The 16,427-nt window shown below is 47.9% G+C and overlaps 1 protein-coding gene across 6 annotated transcripts in view; it reads left to right on the top strand.

Annotated features, from left to right (window-relative positions):
- The window catches only part of WDFY4 (WDFY family member 4), a 292,803-nt gene that overhangs the window by 248,504 nt on the left and 27,872 nt on the right, over positions 1-16,427 (top strand). For 5 of the 6 annotated variants that reach the window (XM_039233715.1, XM_039233714.1, XM_039233716.1 and 2 more), the window contains 5 exons: positions 1,367-1,409; positions 2,557-2,676; positions 4,666-4,783; positions 6,683-6,792; positions 15,530-15,683. In XM_039233715.1, coding sequence (XP_039089646.1) covers positions 1,367-1,409; positions 2,557-2,676; positions 4,666-4,783; positions 6,683-6,792; positions 15,530-15,683 — 545 coding nt within the window. Of the gene's footprint in view, positions 1-1,366; positions 1,410-2,556; positions 2,677-4,476; positions 4,537-4,665; positions 4,784-6,682; positions 6,793-15,529; positions 15,684-16,427 lie in introns of those variants that run through there. The other variant, XM_039233718.1, reaches the window with a different exon arrangement.

Raw genomic sequence — 16,427 nt, 5'->3', positions numbered from 1 at the left:
CAAAGGTGGTCACAGAGCGGTCATTTGTGAGGACAAAGGCCACCACCGGGCAGGCTCAACCAGTTCCTATCCATCTGTACAACGGCATCCTGATGCTGTAGAAATGAATGCCACAGAGCAATGGGAGCTGACTGCACAGTGCTGGGAAGCCAGTGACAAAGCCCAGATAAGATTATCCCATGTGTCATCAATTTAAAAAAAAATGAGGGGCACTTGGGTGGTTCAGTCAGTTAAGCATCCAACTTTGGCTCAGATCATGATCTCACAGTTTGTGAGTTCAAGCCCCACGTTGGGCTCTGTACTGACAGCTCAGAGCCTGGAGCCTGCTTCAGTCTCTGGGTCTCCCTCCCTTTCTCTGCTCCTCCCCAGCTCACCCTCTGTCTCTCTCGCTCTCAAAAATAAGCACTAAAAAAATTTTTTTTAATACAATGGGCGCATCTGGGTGCTTAGTTGTTTAAACACCCGACTCTTGGTTTTGGCTCAGGTCATGAGCTCACATTCCGTGAGTTTGAGCCCTGCACAGGGCTCTGCACTGACAACATGAAGCCTGTTTGAGGTCCTCTCTTTCTCTCTCTGCCCCTCCCTTGTCTCTCTCTGTCTCTCTCTCTCAAAATAAATAAATAAATAAACTTAAAAAACGATGTAAGCATATAGACAGGTATGATGGGATAAAACTATTCTGGAAACTGTTAACTGTGGCTACTTCTTGAGTGGGACCAGGAGTGAAGAGACTCTTACATTTTGTGGCCTTTCATATATTATTTTAATTTTTTAAATTTTATTTACTTTGAAGGGGGAGGAGGAGAGGCAGAGAGAGAGAGGGAGAGAGAGAATCCCAAGCAGGCTCCACACTGTCAGGAAAAAGCCTGATGCAGGGGTTGATCCCACGAACTGAGATCATGACCTAGGCTGAGATCAACACCAAGCCACCAAGGTGCCCCTATTATTTGCATTTCTAAAACTATATGTATATGTTGTAGTCGTATGTCAGTATATAATAATCACACATACTGTATTTGCATGGGTAAAGAAGGCTGACTGTGCCAACGGGAAATGCAGGGTGGGGTGGTGAGGCCTCTGAGCCTGCTTCTGCAATGGCCCTACAACTTTTCCATGGGTCACACTAAAGCAGTAGAATATTCCAGCATCACAGCAGAACAAAAGTAACAGGAAGAGCCTAACCTTCAGTCGGGTGGTGTGGGGGCAAGAGGAGTGTGGGTAATCATCTTGTTACCCTGCCAGGAGAGCTGCTATGTGCCCTGGCTTTCCTGGATGCCCTGGTCCCAGAGATTCCCAGAAATTGCCACCTCTCCCCTCACCCATGCCTTGAGATATTTGGTCACCACTATTGTTTTCTGTCCCACAGGAGGTACCCCGGCTTGGACAGGACCATGCTGCAGAGGTGGCAGGTATAGTGACCCCCTTAGGGGATGGTAGGCCAGGAAAAACCTCCCGGGCATGCAAATCAGAAAATAGCTCAGACCCCAGTACGTGAGAGACAAGGCATGTGGATGAATCAGGAGGGATCTTATTTTTTAATTTATCAAAATGTCCCAAATATTCCCTAAAACGATCTCAGTGATCGAAAGTGATACTTGAGGCTTGGAGTCAGAGCTGAGTAGTGTGTGTGTGTGTGTGTGTGTGTGTGTGCGCGCGCGCACGCGCACGCACATGTCCCATGCGCACACATGCACACACATGCTCTGTCCATGCAGATATACACATATGTGTAAATGGACAGCATCTAGAGGAGCACAAACATCCGCCTCTTGTTGTGAGAAGACACACATGACCCCCAGCTTGAATGAACTGACATTTGGCCTGTGGTTCTCGATGAAATGCAGGGGCCTCCAGAAGGCCAGTCCTGGAGATCACATGGGAACAAGAAATGAAAGCTTGTCACTACTGTCCCAAACCCTTTTCCAACGAGAGGCCCAAGGGAGATCATAGCATGCAGGTCCCATATAGGATGTGGACTGTTCATTTACCCATTGGCCTTGGTAAACTTTTCCCAAATACAGTTCCTGGTTCTACCTTGCCTGTACATTTTAAGGCCCTAAAAACGAGTGTTATCCCAATAGATAGGGACAGGAAAAAAAGTCCCTAAACTCCCAGAGGAAGACAGATGGTTCAGCCTCTTGGTGAGAGCTTCTTTCTCTGTGATGACAAGGTCATCTCACCTTATTTTTTAAAATCATATAAAGGTCAGTGGTAAGTTTACCACAGCATCTGTGCTCTTATTTTAATCAACTTTTGAGTTTCACACCCAACAGTTAACTGAAAAGAAGGCTTTATCCTGGGCTAGGGCCTGCTGAGCTATATTTTTTTTTTCTGGCTGACTTTGTTTCCTGAATATATTTGCTTCAGTTCACTCTGTAATTAGCACGGTCTCTGTGATTCAGCCTGGCTTGTGCAGAAGGTGCACGGGAAGCATTGGACGTGTGTGCTGCCTGCTGTCACCCACACAGACCAGGGCTGCTGAGGGACTGACCTCTCATGGCCCTTAGGAAGATGCCAATTGTGTTTGGTTTATCTCCTCTTTGTCTCTTCTGGTAGAAAAGGGACATCAGCAATTTTGAGTATCTCATGCACCTCAATACCGTGGCTGGAAGGACCTACAATGACTATATGCAGTATCCTGTGTTTCCCTGGATCCTGGCCGACTACACCTCACAGGTACAGTATTCACATGGATGCTATTCAAATGTCCTGAGGCTTTCTGACCCTGAAGACCAGAGCACACTAAATCAGCACACAGAGCTTCTGCTGCAAGGTTCAGTCCACCAGGCCCTGAGGGCTGCTCTGTGCTCAGCCCCTCACCCTAGAAGAGGCCTTTGGAATCTGGTTGCTTGGGTCCCCATCCAGCCTCACCTGTGGGAAAGTGACATTACATATGGGATGATCAACATGATGAGGACAGTTGCTAACATTTGTCCCATAAGGCTTCCTGGCTTACTCACTCCTATCAAGGCAACTTATACCTATCTGCTGAGATACTGCCATGGACCAACACTAGTCCTTCAAGTGCAGTAGGCCATGGAATTTATCCCTTGAATCAACATGTGGATGGGGGTGGGGGGAATGGGTAGGGAAAAGGGGAGAGACAGAGAGAGACCCAAAGAAAGAAACTACTCCCTGGTAGCCTGATGTCAGCTCAGATTGATACCAACTGAGATATTGGTATGTAGATTTCACCCAGGATCTGGACTGAGGCACATAGGGACAGGTGAGGCTGACAGCAAGAGCAGATCATTTCTGCTTGGGCCTGTGTCCCTGGGCCTTGGCAGGTAGGGGAGGGGAGGAGGACAGCTCGCACAGCTGGGCCAAGGTGATATTGCTGGGAACGACCCGGCGATGAAGCACTGTCCCAACCACCTGGGCTCTGGCCTTCAAGAGGGCTGTTAGGCTATGTGTCTAAAGCACGGAAGGTGGCTGGGTCCTGGTTCAGACCAGCCCTAGCCAGTCCTGCCTAGGGCTGTATGGATGGCTGATACCCAGGCTTTGGGAGAGAGGGTCTCAGTCTTTTATGACCTTCCATCCCAACTTAAGACACTTAACACAAAACTTCTCACTAGCCGTATGTGGCCTTTGATTTCCCTAATGATACATCTGGGGCTGAGGTATTTCAAAAATGAAACATGCAAATCCCAGCTTTAATTCACATAATGCAAAGTGGTGGTTTACCAGCTCCTTTTGTTTAGCCCCAAATTTTGATTACTTACCCATATTTAAAAATTGGGAGGTTTCTCCTAAAAATCTGGATTTCCAGCATCATTTGGAGAATCCAGAAATCTAGTGGCTATGAAACCCCATCCTGTCCTGGAAAAATCAGCAGTTGCTGGGCATGGGTCTCCATGTGTGCCATCTATCTGTCACTGGGGTCTGAGAAGTGTCTGCTTCATCCTGCACCCCACCCCGGCTCTGCAGGTGTGAGGTGGGGACTGGCCCTGCCTCCCCAGGATGACTGCGGCGATTCACTGCTAGTGAAAAGGAAAAGAGGTTTAAAGAAACACTCTGTATAAGACGTGCAAATCCTGGGGAATGCATAGCTCCTCTCCTTACGTGTAGAACATCTCTGCTGAAAGCAAACCTCTCCAAGGACACCTGGCCCTAAAAACTTCAGGTCTCCACTGCTGTGTATTATATTCCCCTGGGCAGGGGAAGGGGCGACATTACATGCTCTCCCAGAAGGGATGGGCCTCTAGAAGAATGAGGCCGTTCCTCACATCTCCTCCCCAAACAGGGGACTTCTAACTTCCTAGAGAATTGGTTTGATTCTAAGGAAGGACTGTGAACTACTGAAGCGTCCTGCTCTTCTGTGAGGGCTGGAGCCAAGGGCCTCACAGACAACAGGGATTCTTTTGAAAGTCTCTTTTCAGTAACTGGTGGCGATGTCCTGTTTTGGGTCAACTTGGAACAGGTTCAGTGTGAACTCAATCTTCCCCTCCTCTTATTTTCCATCTCTCCCCTATTAAGTCTTTGTGGATCACTGGCTCTGGGGCCGTAAAACCCCAGCACGCCTGCTAATCACCAGAGGGGGGTCAGACCAAACGACAGTAAACCAATAAAGAGAACCATAAAACTAAAGAGCGTGCCTCCTGAAGTCTCTCTGGGTCACAAGAGGGTCTGATGGGAGTTAACTCCAGCCACACATCTGCCTTCCAGACATTGAACTTGACGAATCCCAAGACTTTCCGCGATCTCTCAAAGCCCATGGGGGCTCAGACCAAGGAAAGGAAGCTGAAATTTATCCAGAGGTTTAAAGAAGTTGAGAAAACTGAAGGTGGGTAGATCCCAGCTTGACTTTATTCGGTAGTGTTGTTCATCTGAACGCTTTGAAATGATCCTTGGTGACTCTGCAGGCTGTCACCTAGCCTGGAAACAAGTATGTTAGAGGACAGCTTGAGTCTGCTGGCCTGCACCCTAGCCACGTGGAAGAGTCACCTGGGCTTTGAGAGATGTTAAAAATACTGGGCGTGGGGGTGGGGGCTTGAGGGGGACCCAAGAATTTGGTGGGGGTGGGGATGTTAAAAATACTGATGTCCAGGCCCCAGCTCTAGAAGTTCTGGTGAGGTGCAGCCAGGACTGAGAACTACTGTGCTGAGAGCTGATACTTTCTTACCCAGGGGCTGGCTGAGGAAGAGGGAGATAACATTCATTCAGCGCTTTCTATAGTCCAGGGACCTGTCCGCCTACATGCAGAAATACAATGGCCCCTTTCAAAGAGAAGGGAATTGAAACTCAGAGAGTTCAGGCAACGAGTTCAAGATCACAGCTTCTCAATGGCAGAGACTGTGTTTGTCTGGCTCTAGAACCTAGTTCCCAAACTTTGTTCATCTGCACAGCACCTTTACAATTTTTGCCACATTCACATGTGACTTGAACTCCTATTGCCTTAATTTTTTTCTTTAGATCTATTCTCTTCTTAAACTTTAATGAATGCATTTTTAAATTTTTTTTAAGTTTATTTCTTTTGAGAGAGAGAGAGAGAGTGAGAGCCAGTGCACAGCAAAGAGAGAGAGAATCCCAAATGGGCACAGAGCCTGATGCAGGGTTTGAACTCACGAACCATGAAATTATGACATAAGCTGAAATCAAGAGTCAGACACTTAACTGACTGAGCCCCCCCCCCCCACCCCGCCCTGGGTATATTTTAAAAAGAAATTTTTCTATCATGCATTTCTTGCTAGCTACATTGGTTTTCTCAAACACTTTGCAATAAATGTATAGCTTAAAATAAGAAGCAGCCATCCAGGAACCATGAAAAATTCCCTTGGGACCCAGAAGGTGGCATACTTTGGAAAGGCTTATGGCCCAGTGACCTTGCTTTTTAAGGCTTTCAGCAGGAGAGGGAGGCTCTTGCTGCATCCTGCACTGCCGGAGGAGGCCTGCCCGGCACCCCCTCTCTGCATGGGGCTGGCTCTCAGACTTGCTGGGGGCAGATGGGAAGATATGGAGGGTTGGGAAAGCCCTCCTTGCCCTGCTTCTTTCCTCCTGAGGCTAAGGCTCAATCACGGGGTCCCACTCAAGCCCCCAGCACTGTTTGTCTGGCTGCCAGGCATTTCTGGGTCATCTCCACAGAGACGGGCCAGGAGAGCATCAGATCCCACTGGCTTTGGCCCCATTCTCTCCCGTCTTCCGGGTGTGCATTTGAGCTGTCCGTTGGATTTGGGACCTAGTACAAGTTCCTGCAATCACCTCCCAGATAACTGTGACTTAGAGAAATCCTGCATGGCACAAGGGAGGGCTTCAGGCCTGGCCTGGGGCTGGCAGCAAGATGGCTGGCTGTCACTGTAGGGAGCTGGTTCAGGCCATTGCTGGTTATACTGGGGGGATTGTAGGCTTTCTATATACCCCTTAAGTCGGAAGACCAAAGCACTGTCTCCCCATGAATCCTGAGTACAACCTTCCCAGAGTCTGGCTCTGCCCACATTCTTGAGAGTAGAGCACTGAGGACTTGGGGATGCAGCTGAGGGTCTTGAATATTCTTTTCACCACGGGTGGCTCCTGGCCAAATTATAATGGCATCTGTGAGCAGAACCAAGTCTCCACTGGCCTGAAGGTGCTCCCTTGAGCAGGGTTGGGGCTCACTGCTCACGCCTGAGCACTGTAGGGCCTGTGTATCTCCAGTCTGCCCCAGTACAGGGGACACATCCACCCCAGGCATGTCCTTTCATTGCAGGAGACATGACCGTCCAGTGCCACTACTACACTCACTATTCCTCGGCTATCATTGTCGCCTCCTACCTGGTCCGGATGCCACCCTATACCCAGGCCTTCTGCTCTCTACAGGTGAGTTATTTTACTCCCTTACACAATACACACACACACACACAGACACACACACACACACACACACACACACCTATATCTCACAGACTAAGAGCTAGGCTTGGGTGAAACTGGGATCTCCCTACTAGAAATCCAGTCTTCACCAAGTGATTCCCACTTGATGCTGGCTCCAAGATTCTGAGCAGTCCAACTGAGTCAGGCTGCTCATTGTCAATGACACCTGCAATGTCTGCCCAATAGTCTTGCAAAAAGGCTCTGAAAATAAGCAATGAGAGATATGGGGAAAAATACTTAACACAAGTAAGTTTTAATGGAAAAGGAAGAGCAGCAAGCTTGAGGTAGGTGGTCAAAACTTAGAAAACTTAAAAAAATAAACACAAAGGAGGAAGAGTGGAAAGAATATCACTTGTGACATCAGAATGCAGACGGCTATGCTAAATACAAGTTGAAAGGCTTAAAAGGACAAAGCATTTGAATAATGAGTAGCTGAACTGGAGAGAAACTAACTAACTTACCCACCCAGAAACTAATAGACCATTCATCATGCCAGCTTAGGGTTGCCAGATTTCACAATTAAAAATACAGGATGCCCAGGTAAATTCAAATTTCAGATAAAGTGACTTATACTAAAAAATTATTTTTTTGTTTATCTGCAATTTAAATGTATATCTGGGCCTCCTTGTGTTTTACCTTGTGGCCCTATAGAGCATGAAGTGAGCAAGTCAGGCTCTTGGTGGGTGGTGCTGTCCAAGGCACATGAGACTTCTGGGACAGAGTCCCTTTGCGGGTAGCTGAGAGGCTTATTTTCTCCCTTTCCCTTCTGCCCTTACCACTGGGATCCTGCTTCCCAGGTGTCCCGGGGGCACAGTTTTTGACTGGGGAGAGCCACTGGGTAGCCCAGTTGCAGCCAGCTGGCTCCGTCAACTCCAAAGTGAATGCAGCACACAGTGCAAGTGTAGAGCCTGACCCTCTCCGGGCCTTGCAAGTGTCCTATGGAGAGGAAGGCACAAGCGGTGGTGGGCAACAGGCCGCTGAATATGCACAGACTTACTCCGATAGCGAAGTTCATCAAAGAGAAAGTGTGAGTATTCCAGGAATTGTGGTTTTTGGTCTGACCTCACCAACAAGGTTCCTCTTGTGGTCAGATGAGACCAAAGGCCACCTTGGGTCAGCACTAAATTCAACTCCTAAGCCCTGGGCAGGAACGGGTTAGGCAAGGTCAAGGTGATTTCCCCAATAAGGAGCAAAATCCTGTCTTGTTTCTTGGCGCAGGTCTCCTCTCTCCTTAAAGACATGGATCGTCTAGACATTGTATAACCTTCTCTCCCTGGAAATTCACTCAAAAATAATAAGTGTGCTTCCCCTGAGTCTTTCTCAGGCAACAAGCATTTTAAGTAAGTTTGGTTTGGAGAACAAATGGTCCCAGAGCTATAGCTCATGCCAGGAATCCCATCCAGATGTTGCTCATTAATCCACAAGAAACGATGATCACTGTCGATGATGATGGTGATGCATTCCCTTACAGCATTCCCTCCAGGCAGTTCTGGATGCTTTAAAAGCTTTCTTTTGTCCCTCAGTCTAATGCACTAAAGCCCGGTCCCTACCTGTTACTAAGGGTCCTTTCACATGGAGAAGGGGCACAGTGAAATAGAAAAGGTGTCAGCTGTAAGATTTATACCCCAGCTCTCCTACTTAACAGATACAGAATCTTCTGCAAGTTATTTTACCCCTGGAAATGAGGGTCAATTATGCATAGCTCCCTGGACTGTTGAGACTGAATAAGGAAATGTGGGTAAAGCCCCTAGCTCAGGGCTTGACACTACGTAGGTGATCAATCATTGTTACTTTCCTTCTCCCTGCAGTCAGCCACATCTAGTGCGAGCAAGCCTGAACTTGTTCAAGCTGGTCCCCTCTGGGCTTAGCTAACTCAAGATGGTCTGGACCACATAGAAACATTCTGAGACGGCATAAGCCAGGCGAAGCAGGTGTGCTGTGAACCCACGACAATACTGGATTAAGAACACTTTGAAGTTAGTCACAACTAGTTTGACTTTTTAAAGCTGGTTTGGTCCATTGGTGACCATATCAAACCGGTTTGGATGGTCTAAACCAGTACAAGATAATCAGAACCAATTTTATATGCACACATGTAGTCACATTAGTTTTAGCCCTTTGACTCTCGTGTTGAAGTTCGATGTGAATCCCGGTTTTTCCTGGTTCAAATCTGTCTGTGTCATGTTGGCCCATCTGAGTTGAAATAATTTAGGTTCTCCATGTGTGCTATTTTTAACTGACTCTTCTAGTGGGTCATAAGAAAAATCCCTCTTCTTCTTTTTCCTTAGAATAAAAGATCAATTTTAGCTCCCAAGGAAAAAAGTAAAAGGCTACATACATCCAGGGGAGGTGGGAGAATGTCCCTGGGTCTCCTTTGGGAATCTTGGGGCCTTCACAGACCTCCTTAGGAATGTTCTGGCATCTTCGTGAAGTCAAGCTCTTTTCTCTGACCCACACTGTCTCAAAGGGGCAGGCTTATTTCTTCTCAAGAGACCTCTGCTTCACTCCTGTGTAGTGACAAGTAAAGGAGCATGACCATATTCTCAATAGCCTAGACCTTCATCTGCAGCATGGACCGTGGACTAGGGAAGAATAAGAAAGATGGAGAAGGTGCAGAATCCAGGTGCGATTCTTAGTTTATTTATCCCTTCTTAGTGTATTTATCTGGAGAGTGGGAAACTGGGAATGTCAGCAGCTTCCAGAGCTAGACGTACATACAAAAGTCAGCATGAGAAAGTGCATGCTTCCCCCCTCTGCATTAGGCCAATTCTGCCTCTTGCCTAGTAGCCTGAATAAGCCAGAGTGACTTGCCTGCTCGCTTGATGGCTTGGCGGACGATATGCCTCTGGTGTGCAGAGCTGTGTGTCCGTGCACTGCGCCCAGTGCAGTCTGGTGCACTATTTAGGGGCAGATGCAGCGTTCCTTGGGCACCATGTCCTGCTCCCTGAGCAGGAGGTGGGCAGACGGAGGGGCTCTCACACATAGCCTAGAATTGCCTTGCAGTGTTTTCTGATCCCTGAGGGTGAGGTATGATTTGTTCCCTTCATGTTTACATTTTATTAATTTGGGGCTGATCTTGGAACTGATGCATTTCTCGCTGTTGCTGTGTTTCGTTTTCTGCCTCGAAGCCGGATTCCAATGACAGACGTTTACAATCCAGGAAATAGGGCATATGGGCATCACAACCAGGGCAGGTGCCACCAGTCGGTTGTAGTGTGAGGAGACACAAGCCGGTTGTGTGCTGCTGTCTCCACTCCCTTGCAAGTATGACACCCACCGTCTGCCAGAGCAGGGGGCTTGGCTCCCGAGAGGCTGTTGTTCTCAGGCAACTTGCCAGCCTGGAGCCCGTGCCTGTGAGCCTCCAACAGTCAAGCAAGCGAAAGGCCACACCACCGCCACTGGGGCCATCGCCCGGGCCCCCGTTTGCGCCCTGGCGAGAGCGCTGGCTTCTCCTGGGACCAAGATGAGACTATCCGGGCAGGGGCAGAGCCAGGCAGCCGCGCCCCAACGAGGGTGCGGTGGCCCGTTGCTGCTGCTGCTGTTACATTTAATAAGAAACTGAAATAAAGTGCTGTGTTAATTAAGTCGCAGCCCGTGCGAAGGCAGCTGTTACCAGCGGTGGGGAAGGGTTTTCTGAACCACCTGAGGCGAGATGGCTGGTGTTTGTGGAAGACGTATGCTAACTGCAGAGAGAACAGAGCACAGCCCGGGCGCTTCACCTGGGAACTCCATGGGTGCCGGGCTGCAGGTCTGGGTGCACTTGTGTCCAAAACGAAGGTATAATTATCATTATACTGACCTAACGAGGAGCAGCAGAAAAGACACATGTAATAGAGACAGGCAGACATGGGGCAAAGTCCTGGCTCTAGAACTTTCTAAATGGTAGTGTTGAATAACTGAGCCTCTGTCTGTCCTCCTTTAAAATAACCTCTGACTGGTAGGTGCTCATGACTCGGTGGATCTAGGGGAGCGGGGAGGCTACTGTTTGACTGTTTCTAAGTGCTCCGCATAGGTCCACCTTCGGCAGCAGGTTTTTCAAAATACCTTTGTGGGTTTTGTTTATTGAGTAAAGAGCCACATTCTTTTTTTTTTTTTTTTTTTTAAGAGCCACATTCTACAGGAAGGAAAGTTAATGGCTGCTCTGGGATCAGCCCACTCTCAGTCCAAAGCAAGGCTGACGAGGCAGCCCAGCTGATACACAGGCTTCCCAAATTCACCACTGGACCAAGAGCTCAGCTCAACAAGTGGGGTGTTAGAGACTGGCATCTTTCTTTTTTTCTTAAGTTTATTTATTTATTTTTGAGAGAGAAAGAGGGAGAGCACATGTGGGGGAGGGGCAGAGAAATAGGGAGATAGGATCTGAAGCAGGCTCCACATTGTCAGCACAGAGCCTGACATGGGGCTCAAACTCATGAACTGTGAGACCATGACCCGAGCCTGACCTGAGCATGACCTGAGTTGAACACTCAATCAACAGGGCCACCCAGGTGCCCCAAGCCTGGCATTTTTCTGAAGAGGCCTGCAGAAGGCCAAGCCCGGCTCTCTCTCAACTGCACACATTCACCGCTGCGTTTCTTTGGAGGTGGTGTGTCTTCAAATTGCCCTGATGATATACTCACTCTTTCCCTCCTGCTCCTGCCCCAGAACCCCGCCCCTCCTCACCTTCCCCCATATCCCACCTTCTGCTTCCAATAACTTTTACATTCTTTTTCTTTTTCTTCTTTTGAGCCCCTGGTTACCTTCCCCATGCACACTGAGATCAGGGCCCAAGCCCAGGATTGCTCCTCTGTTCCTAGACTGAGAAGGGAAATAGGCAGAAGGGCGGGCCTCTGTGGGCATCTCTTCCTGTGTGCCTGGCCCTGTGGGAGGTACCTCACACACACGTATGCACACTCACACTCCTGTGCTCACACATACATATCTTCACACCCACAACAGTCACCCAAGACTGAAAGGAAAAGTGTGGAAGACAGTTAGACTTTAAGAAGCTCACTAGTGTGGGGTGCCTGGGTAGCTCAGTCAGTTGTGTCCGACCTTTAATTTTGTCTCAGATCATGATCCCAGGGTCATGGGATCAATCCCCATGTTGGGCTCCACGTGGGACATGGAGCTTACTTGGGATTCTCTCTCTCTCCCTCTGCCTCTTTCCCGTAAGATAATAAAATAAATAAAATAAATAAAATAAAATAATAAAATAACTCATTGGTGTTCATAGTATAAGTAATACTGAAATTCCAGGCAAGTCCGCTGGGTTCCAGAGCTAGGGTGCTCTCTCCTCTCGCTGCACACGGCTTCTCTGACTGACAGAGGACAGTAGTTTCGATCAACTGATGTACACACAGCATCTTATAAGTGATTTGTTTACATGGGACACTTTTAAATTACTGGAGAGAACGTCTGTCATGAGAATAGGTTGTCAGCCTGCTCATAAGCCCAGTCCCATCACTAGGATGTAGCAGTGGGTTGGTTTGGGGAAGGAAAAATAGACTTCCTATCATATATTGTACAACTATCCACGTGTGAGTGTCCTTGAGCACATGCAATTGCTGAACTTCCTGTGGCTGTTGGTCAAGAATTGAATGGTTCTTTTTCAACATAGTTCCCCTGTCCACACGGAAGAGCTTAAGAATATCGCTATTGAAATGCTTACCGTGGGAGACAGGTGCGCATAGACATCATGGTCTGGCACAAAAGGAACACTCCTTTCAAGACTGTTTCCAGTTTTCATAGATGCATCATGATCACGGACTTCTCATTTATCTCTTGTCCACTTCCAGCAGAAGTCTTTATTGGCCTTTTCTCTCCCCATTATTTTGGTTTTGATTTTGATTCCTCCCTTAGCAAAATTTTGTACCTCTTAACATATTTTAATTGAGGAAAGATACCTAGGATATTGTTTCTGAGCCCTTTAAATATTCAGAATATCTTTCTGGTGTCTTCACGAAGGAGTGATATCAGTTGGACATAAAACCCAGAGCCTGTACCTTTTGCCTCAGAAACCTCCAGCCTTGGCTGACTTGCTTCTAGCTTTAAAGTCACATGGGAGAAGTCTTCTGCCAACATTCAAGGTTGTTCCTTCATTGATAATAATAATCTTATTCTTGTTTTTCCCAGTATGTTGGATACACATAGGACTCATTGTTCTTGATATTCAAGAATATCTGCAGAATCAATTTAGGAGCAAATCTTGGCTCAGTAATTCTCTCTGAGCCTTTTGTTTCCATCCAATCTCTAGACTTCATTTTGTTGGGGTTTTATTTTATTTTGTTTTGGACTTTCCTGATGGCAACAACCTGTAGAACTTCATTGTGACTCTCTGCCTCGCTCCTTCTCTCCCTTCCTTTTTTCTACCTTCTCTTCCGTTGCTCTTTCCTTCCTTTCCTGAAAATCTCGTCCTGGCTGGGACTCATTGCTGAAAGCCACCAGAGTTTGTATCAACCCACAGACTGGGTTACAGTACAAGAAACAAAGCAGCTCTACTTTTCTTCTAGGGAATTTGGCATTTCTTTTGTATTGCAGAGGTGAAAAAACCCATTAATTTTGAAACAAATGTATGCAAATGCATTTATTAATATAGGAAATAGGAAAATCAGTTATTGCTTCCTTTATAAATAATACAGGCTTAAGTTTTAAAGATATTACTTTTGCTAAAATGCATTAGACAGCTGTGAAAAAAATAACATTTTTCTTTGTGGTAATATCTTTAACCAGATTTGTAGCACTAACAATATTTCCTATGTATATATTATTTTTATTTAATACAGGTAATCTTTTTATTACCAAATCATATTGTTTCTCAGGAGATTACCATCAGCACTCATAAAAGCTGCAAAAGGAATACAGGGGGAAGAGAAGGCATCAATCTGCTGCAGATGTAAGGCTTGAGCTGCAGATTAAATACACAAAGCTCTTAATATGTTTCAATGAGTGACTTGTTAGGTGCAGATTTATTTAAAAACTCTCCCCCTATTTTGTTTCCATTTCAATTTGAATCCGATGGCAGGCACCACCCCCTAATTTCAACCAAGAGCAACGCGACCTTGGAGAAAAGCCATGTCCTTATGCTGCTCAGGTAATGTGTTGGATTGCAAGTCCAGGGGCAACTGGCTTTCTCGGTGTCCCTGTCCATTTGCAGCGAATGACCTATGGATCTCACCGGGTGTGAGTTTTTGACTTGGAAAACCCACCAGATCACCAAGATGCCCAAATGTGGTCCACCTCAGGCATGTGGCAGATCCTCCCTTTGCAGAAAGAGCTGAGACCCCTTGCCCCACACATCGTACATTATAGTTGCCCAAGACCCAGGGATTCCCCCAATAAACTGGCACAATGGCAAAGAAAGTATATCCTTTGGCATGGCATCCATGAGTTTGACCCGGTTCCGCCATTCATTGCTTTGATAGCCTTGGGAAAACCAGTAAACCTTCAGGAGTTTCAGTTTTCTGGTCTGCTAAATGGAAATACAATTCCTTCCTGATACACCTGCAATGAGGATTAAGAGCCATCCTCTCTGTTTGTATAAGGGGCCTGACATAGAGTAGACTGGCCAAGAGAAAGCTTTGGCCCATCTTTACCCTTCACCCACTGCTGAAGTTGCTCACCCAAAAGCTTCCCTAGGTAAATGCTGACTGGAGGCTTCAGCCTCTGAGAAGTGAAGGGAGCTGATGGGGGCAAGGAGGCTGCTGTCCTTCTGGGTTCTACCCGTTTGTTCTTGGGCCACAAGAACTCTGCAGAAGTTGGCAGAAGGAGGATGAGTTCTGACTGAACAAAGGCCCCGCCTTGATGGGGACAAGTGAACTATCTGATCTCAGGGAGGTGTTTTGGGGGTGACCCTAAACTTAAGGAGACCCAAAGCCTAGACCTTTATTCCTCTTCCCAACCCCCAAGGCCACCTGGCAAATAAGGGTAGCATCAACTAAAGAGATTTGATGATTCAGATGAGAAGAGCAGAGGATCCAACGAAAGAATTTGCTTTAAGTCTTAACTGGTCCAATCGTAGCTTCCAAGCCTGGGGTTCATCAGGCCACCCATGGACATGGGCCTTGGAACCAGGATGGCCATGGAGAGCCTACAGACATCTTGTCTTCATGGAGCGGCCTCCTGTCTCGGGGGGCTGGTGTGCCTCCCAGCTCATCATCCTCAGACCTGTTCCCTCTTGTCAGGTTTCTCTGTTAGATGTCAGCAGGTCCCTGAGCTAGGCTGCTTCCTTCTGCTTCTGCTCCTGGCCTTGGCCTTGCCTCTTCTCTATCACCAGGCTTGCAAACTCACCAGGGCTCAACTCCTCCAGGAAACTTGGAATTCCCACAGGGAATGGCTGGCCCACTTTCTGTGCTATAGTGGGTTCTTTGTATCCCATCTGTGCCTGATTCAGAGTGGTTCCTTTGCAAATGTGGGGAATGGGCAGATGAATGACCGCGGTTTTCCTGTCTCTGATCTGAGCCTGGTTCTGGGGAAGCCTGCTGTGCAAGGGTCCAGAGAATGGCTGAGTGAATAGATGCATGAAGAGCCCATGGCACACATGCATGGATTGGCAAACAAATGTGTAGTGAATGGAAAGAAAGCTTTAATGGTAGAACCTGTGCCTCAGTGGCAGAACAGACGAGGGAGGCACACACAGGCAGTGCCCACACAATCTGAGTTCTCACTGCACACAAGTGATCACATTGGTCCCTTTTCCTCACAGGGCGGAAGCTTTGATGTAGCAGACAGAATGTTCCACAGCGTAAAGAACGCATGGGATTCGGCCTCCAGAGAGAACATGAGTGACGTCAGGGAACTGACTCCGGAGTTCTTCTACCTCCCTGAGTTCCTAGTCAACTGCAATGCCGTGGAGTTCGGTGAGTGGAGGCCAATGTGTGGCCATGGTGGACTGGGCAGTGCAGGGATGACTCCCCTGGAGCTCACTAGTAATGACTAACTGCATCAATGCAACTAAATGAGCAGCCCCTTCACCAGACCAGAGTGGTTGTTGTGAGGTCTCCCCTCCATGGCAGCACTCAAAGGCAAGGTGGGAACCCAGGAAGGATGCTGGGCCCCAGGCTGCTCTGAGCTATGGCCCTACTCGTGACCCTTCCTGTGGGGGGTCCTCAGGTCTCAGTCTGCAGTGAGAAGCTCTGCTAACATCCAGGTCTGGCACTGCCCTGCTACATGACCTTGGGCAAACCCCCATCCTTCTGTGGCCCCACTTTCCTCCACGGCCCACAAATGGGTTACCCTGGACTCCATGAGTTGGACCCAGAGAAGCTGGGCCTCCTGGGACAAATTGCTCACTAGATGGCATGCTGGCTGTATGGGGATGCTGGTGGCTCATTCCCTTTCTTGTGCATCAGGCCTCACCCCAGGATGAACTATGCCTTCTTACTTACTGGTTTAGAAGAGCAGCAAAAATTTCAGGAAGCCCCAGCGAGCAGGTCCTCTGGTGACTGTGTGTATACCTCGGCAGATCTCCACTGCAGATGTAAGGGTGACTTGCGGAAGAAGATGTGTGGTCAGAGCCTGGGGCAGGGTGTGAGCAACTCTCCCCACAGAAGAAAAAAGATGGGATCACTCACCCTGTGGAGGGCACTTGTGAACTGTCACCA

Source organism: Hyaena hyaena, unplaced genomic scaffold, assembly GCF_003009895.1.
Source record: "Hyaena hyaena isolate Hyena2069 unplaced genomic scaffold, ASM300989v1 scaffold_78, whole genome shotgun sequence".
NCBI classification, from domain to species: Eukaryota; Metazoa; Chordata; class Mammalia; order Carnivora; family Hyaenidae; genus Hyaena; species Hyaena hyaena.
This window is presented reverse-complemented; position numbering and strand designations above follow the sequence as displayed.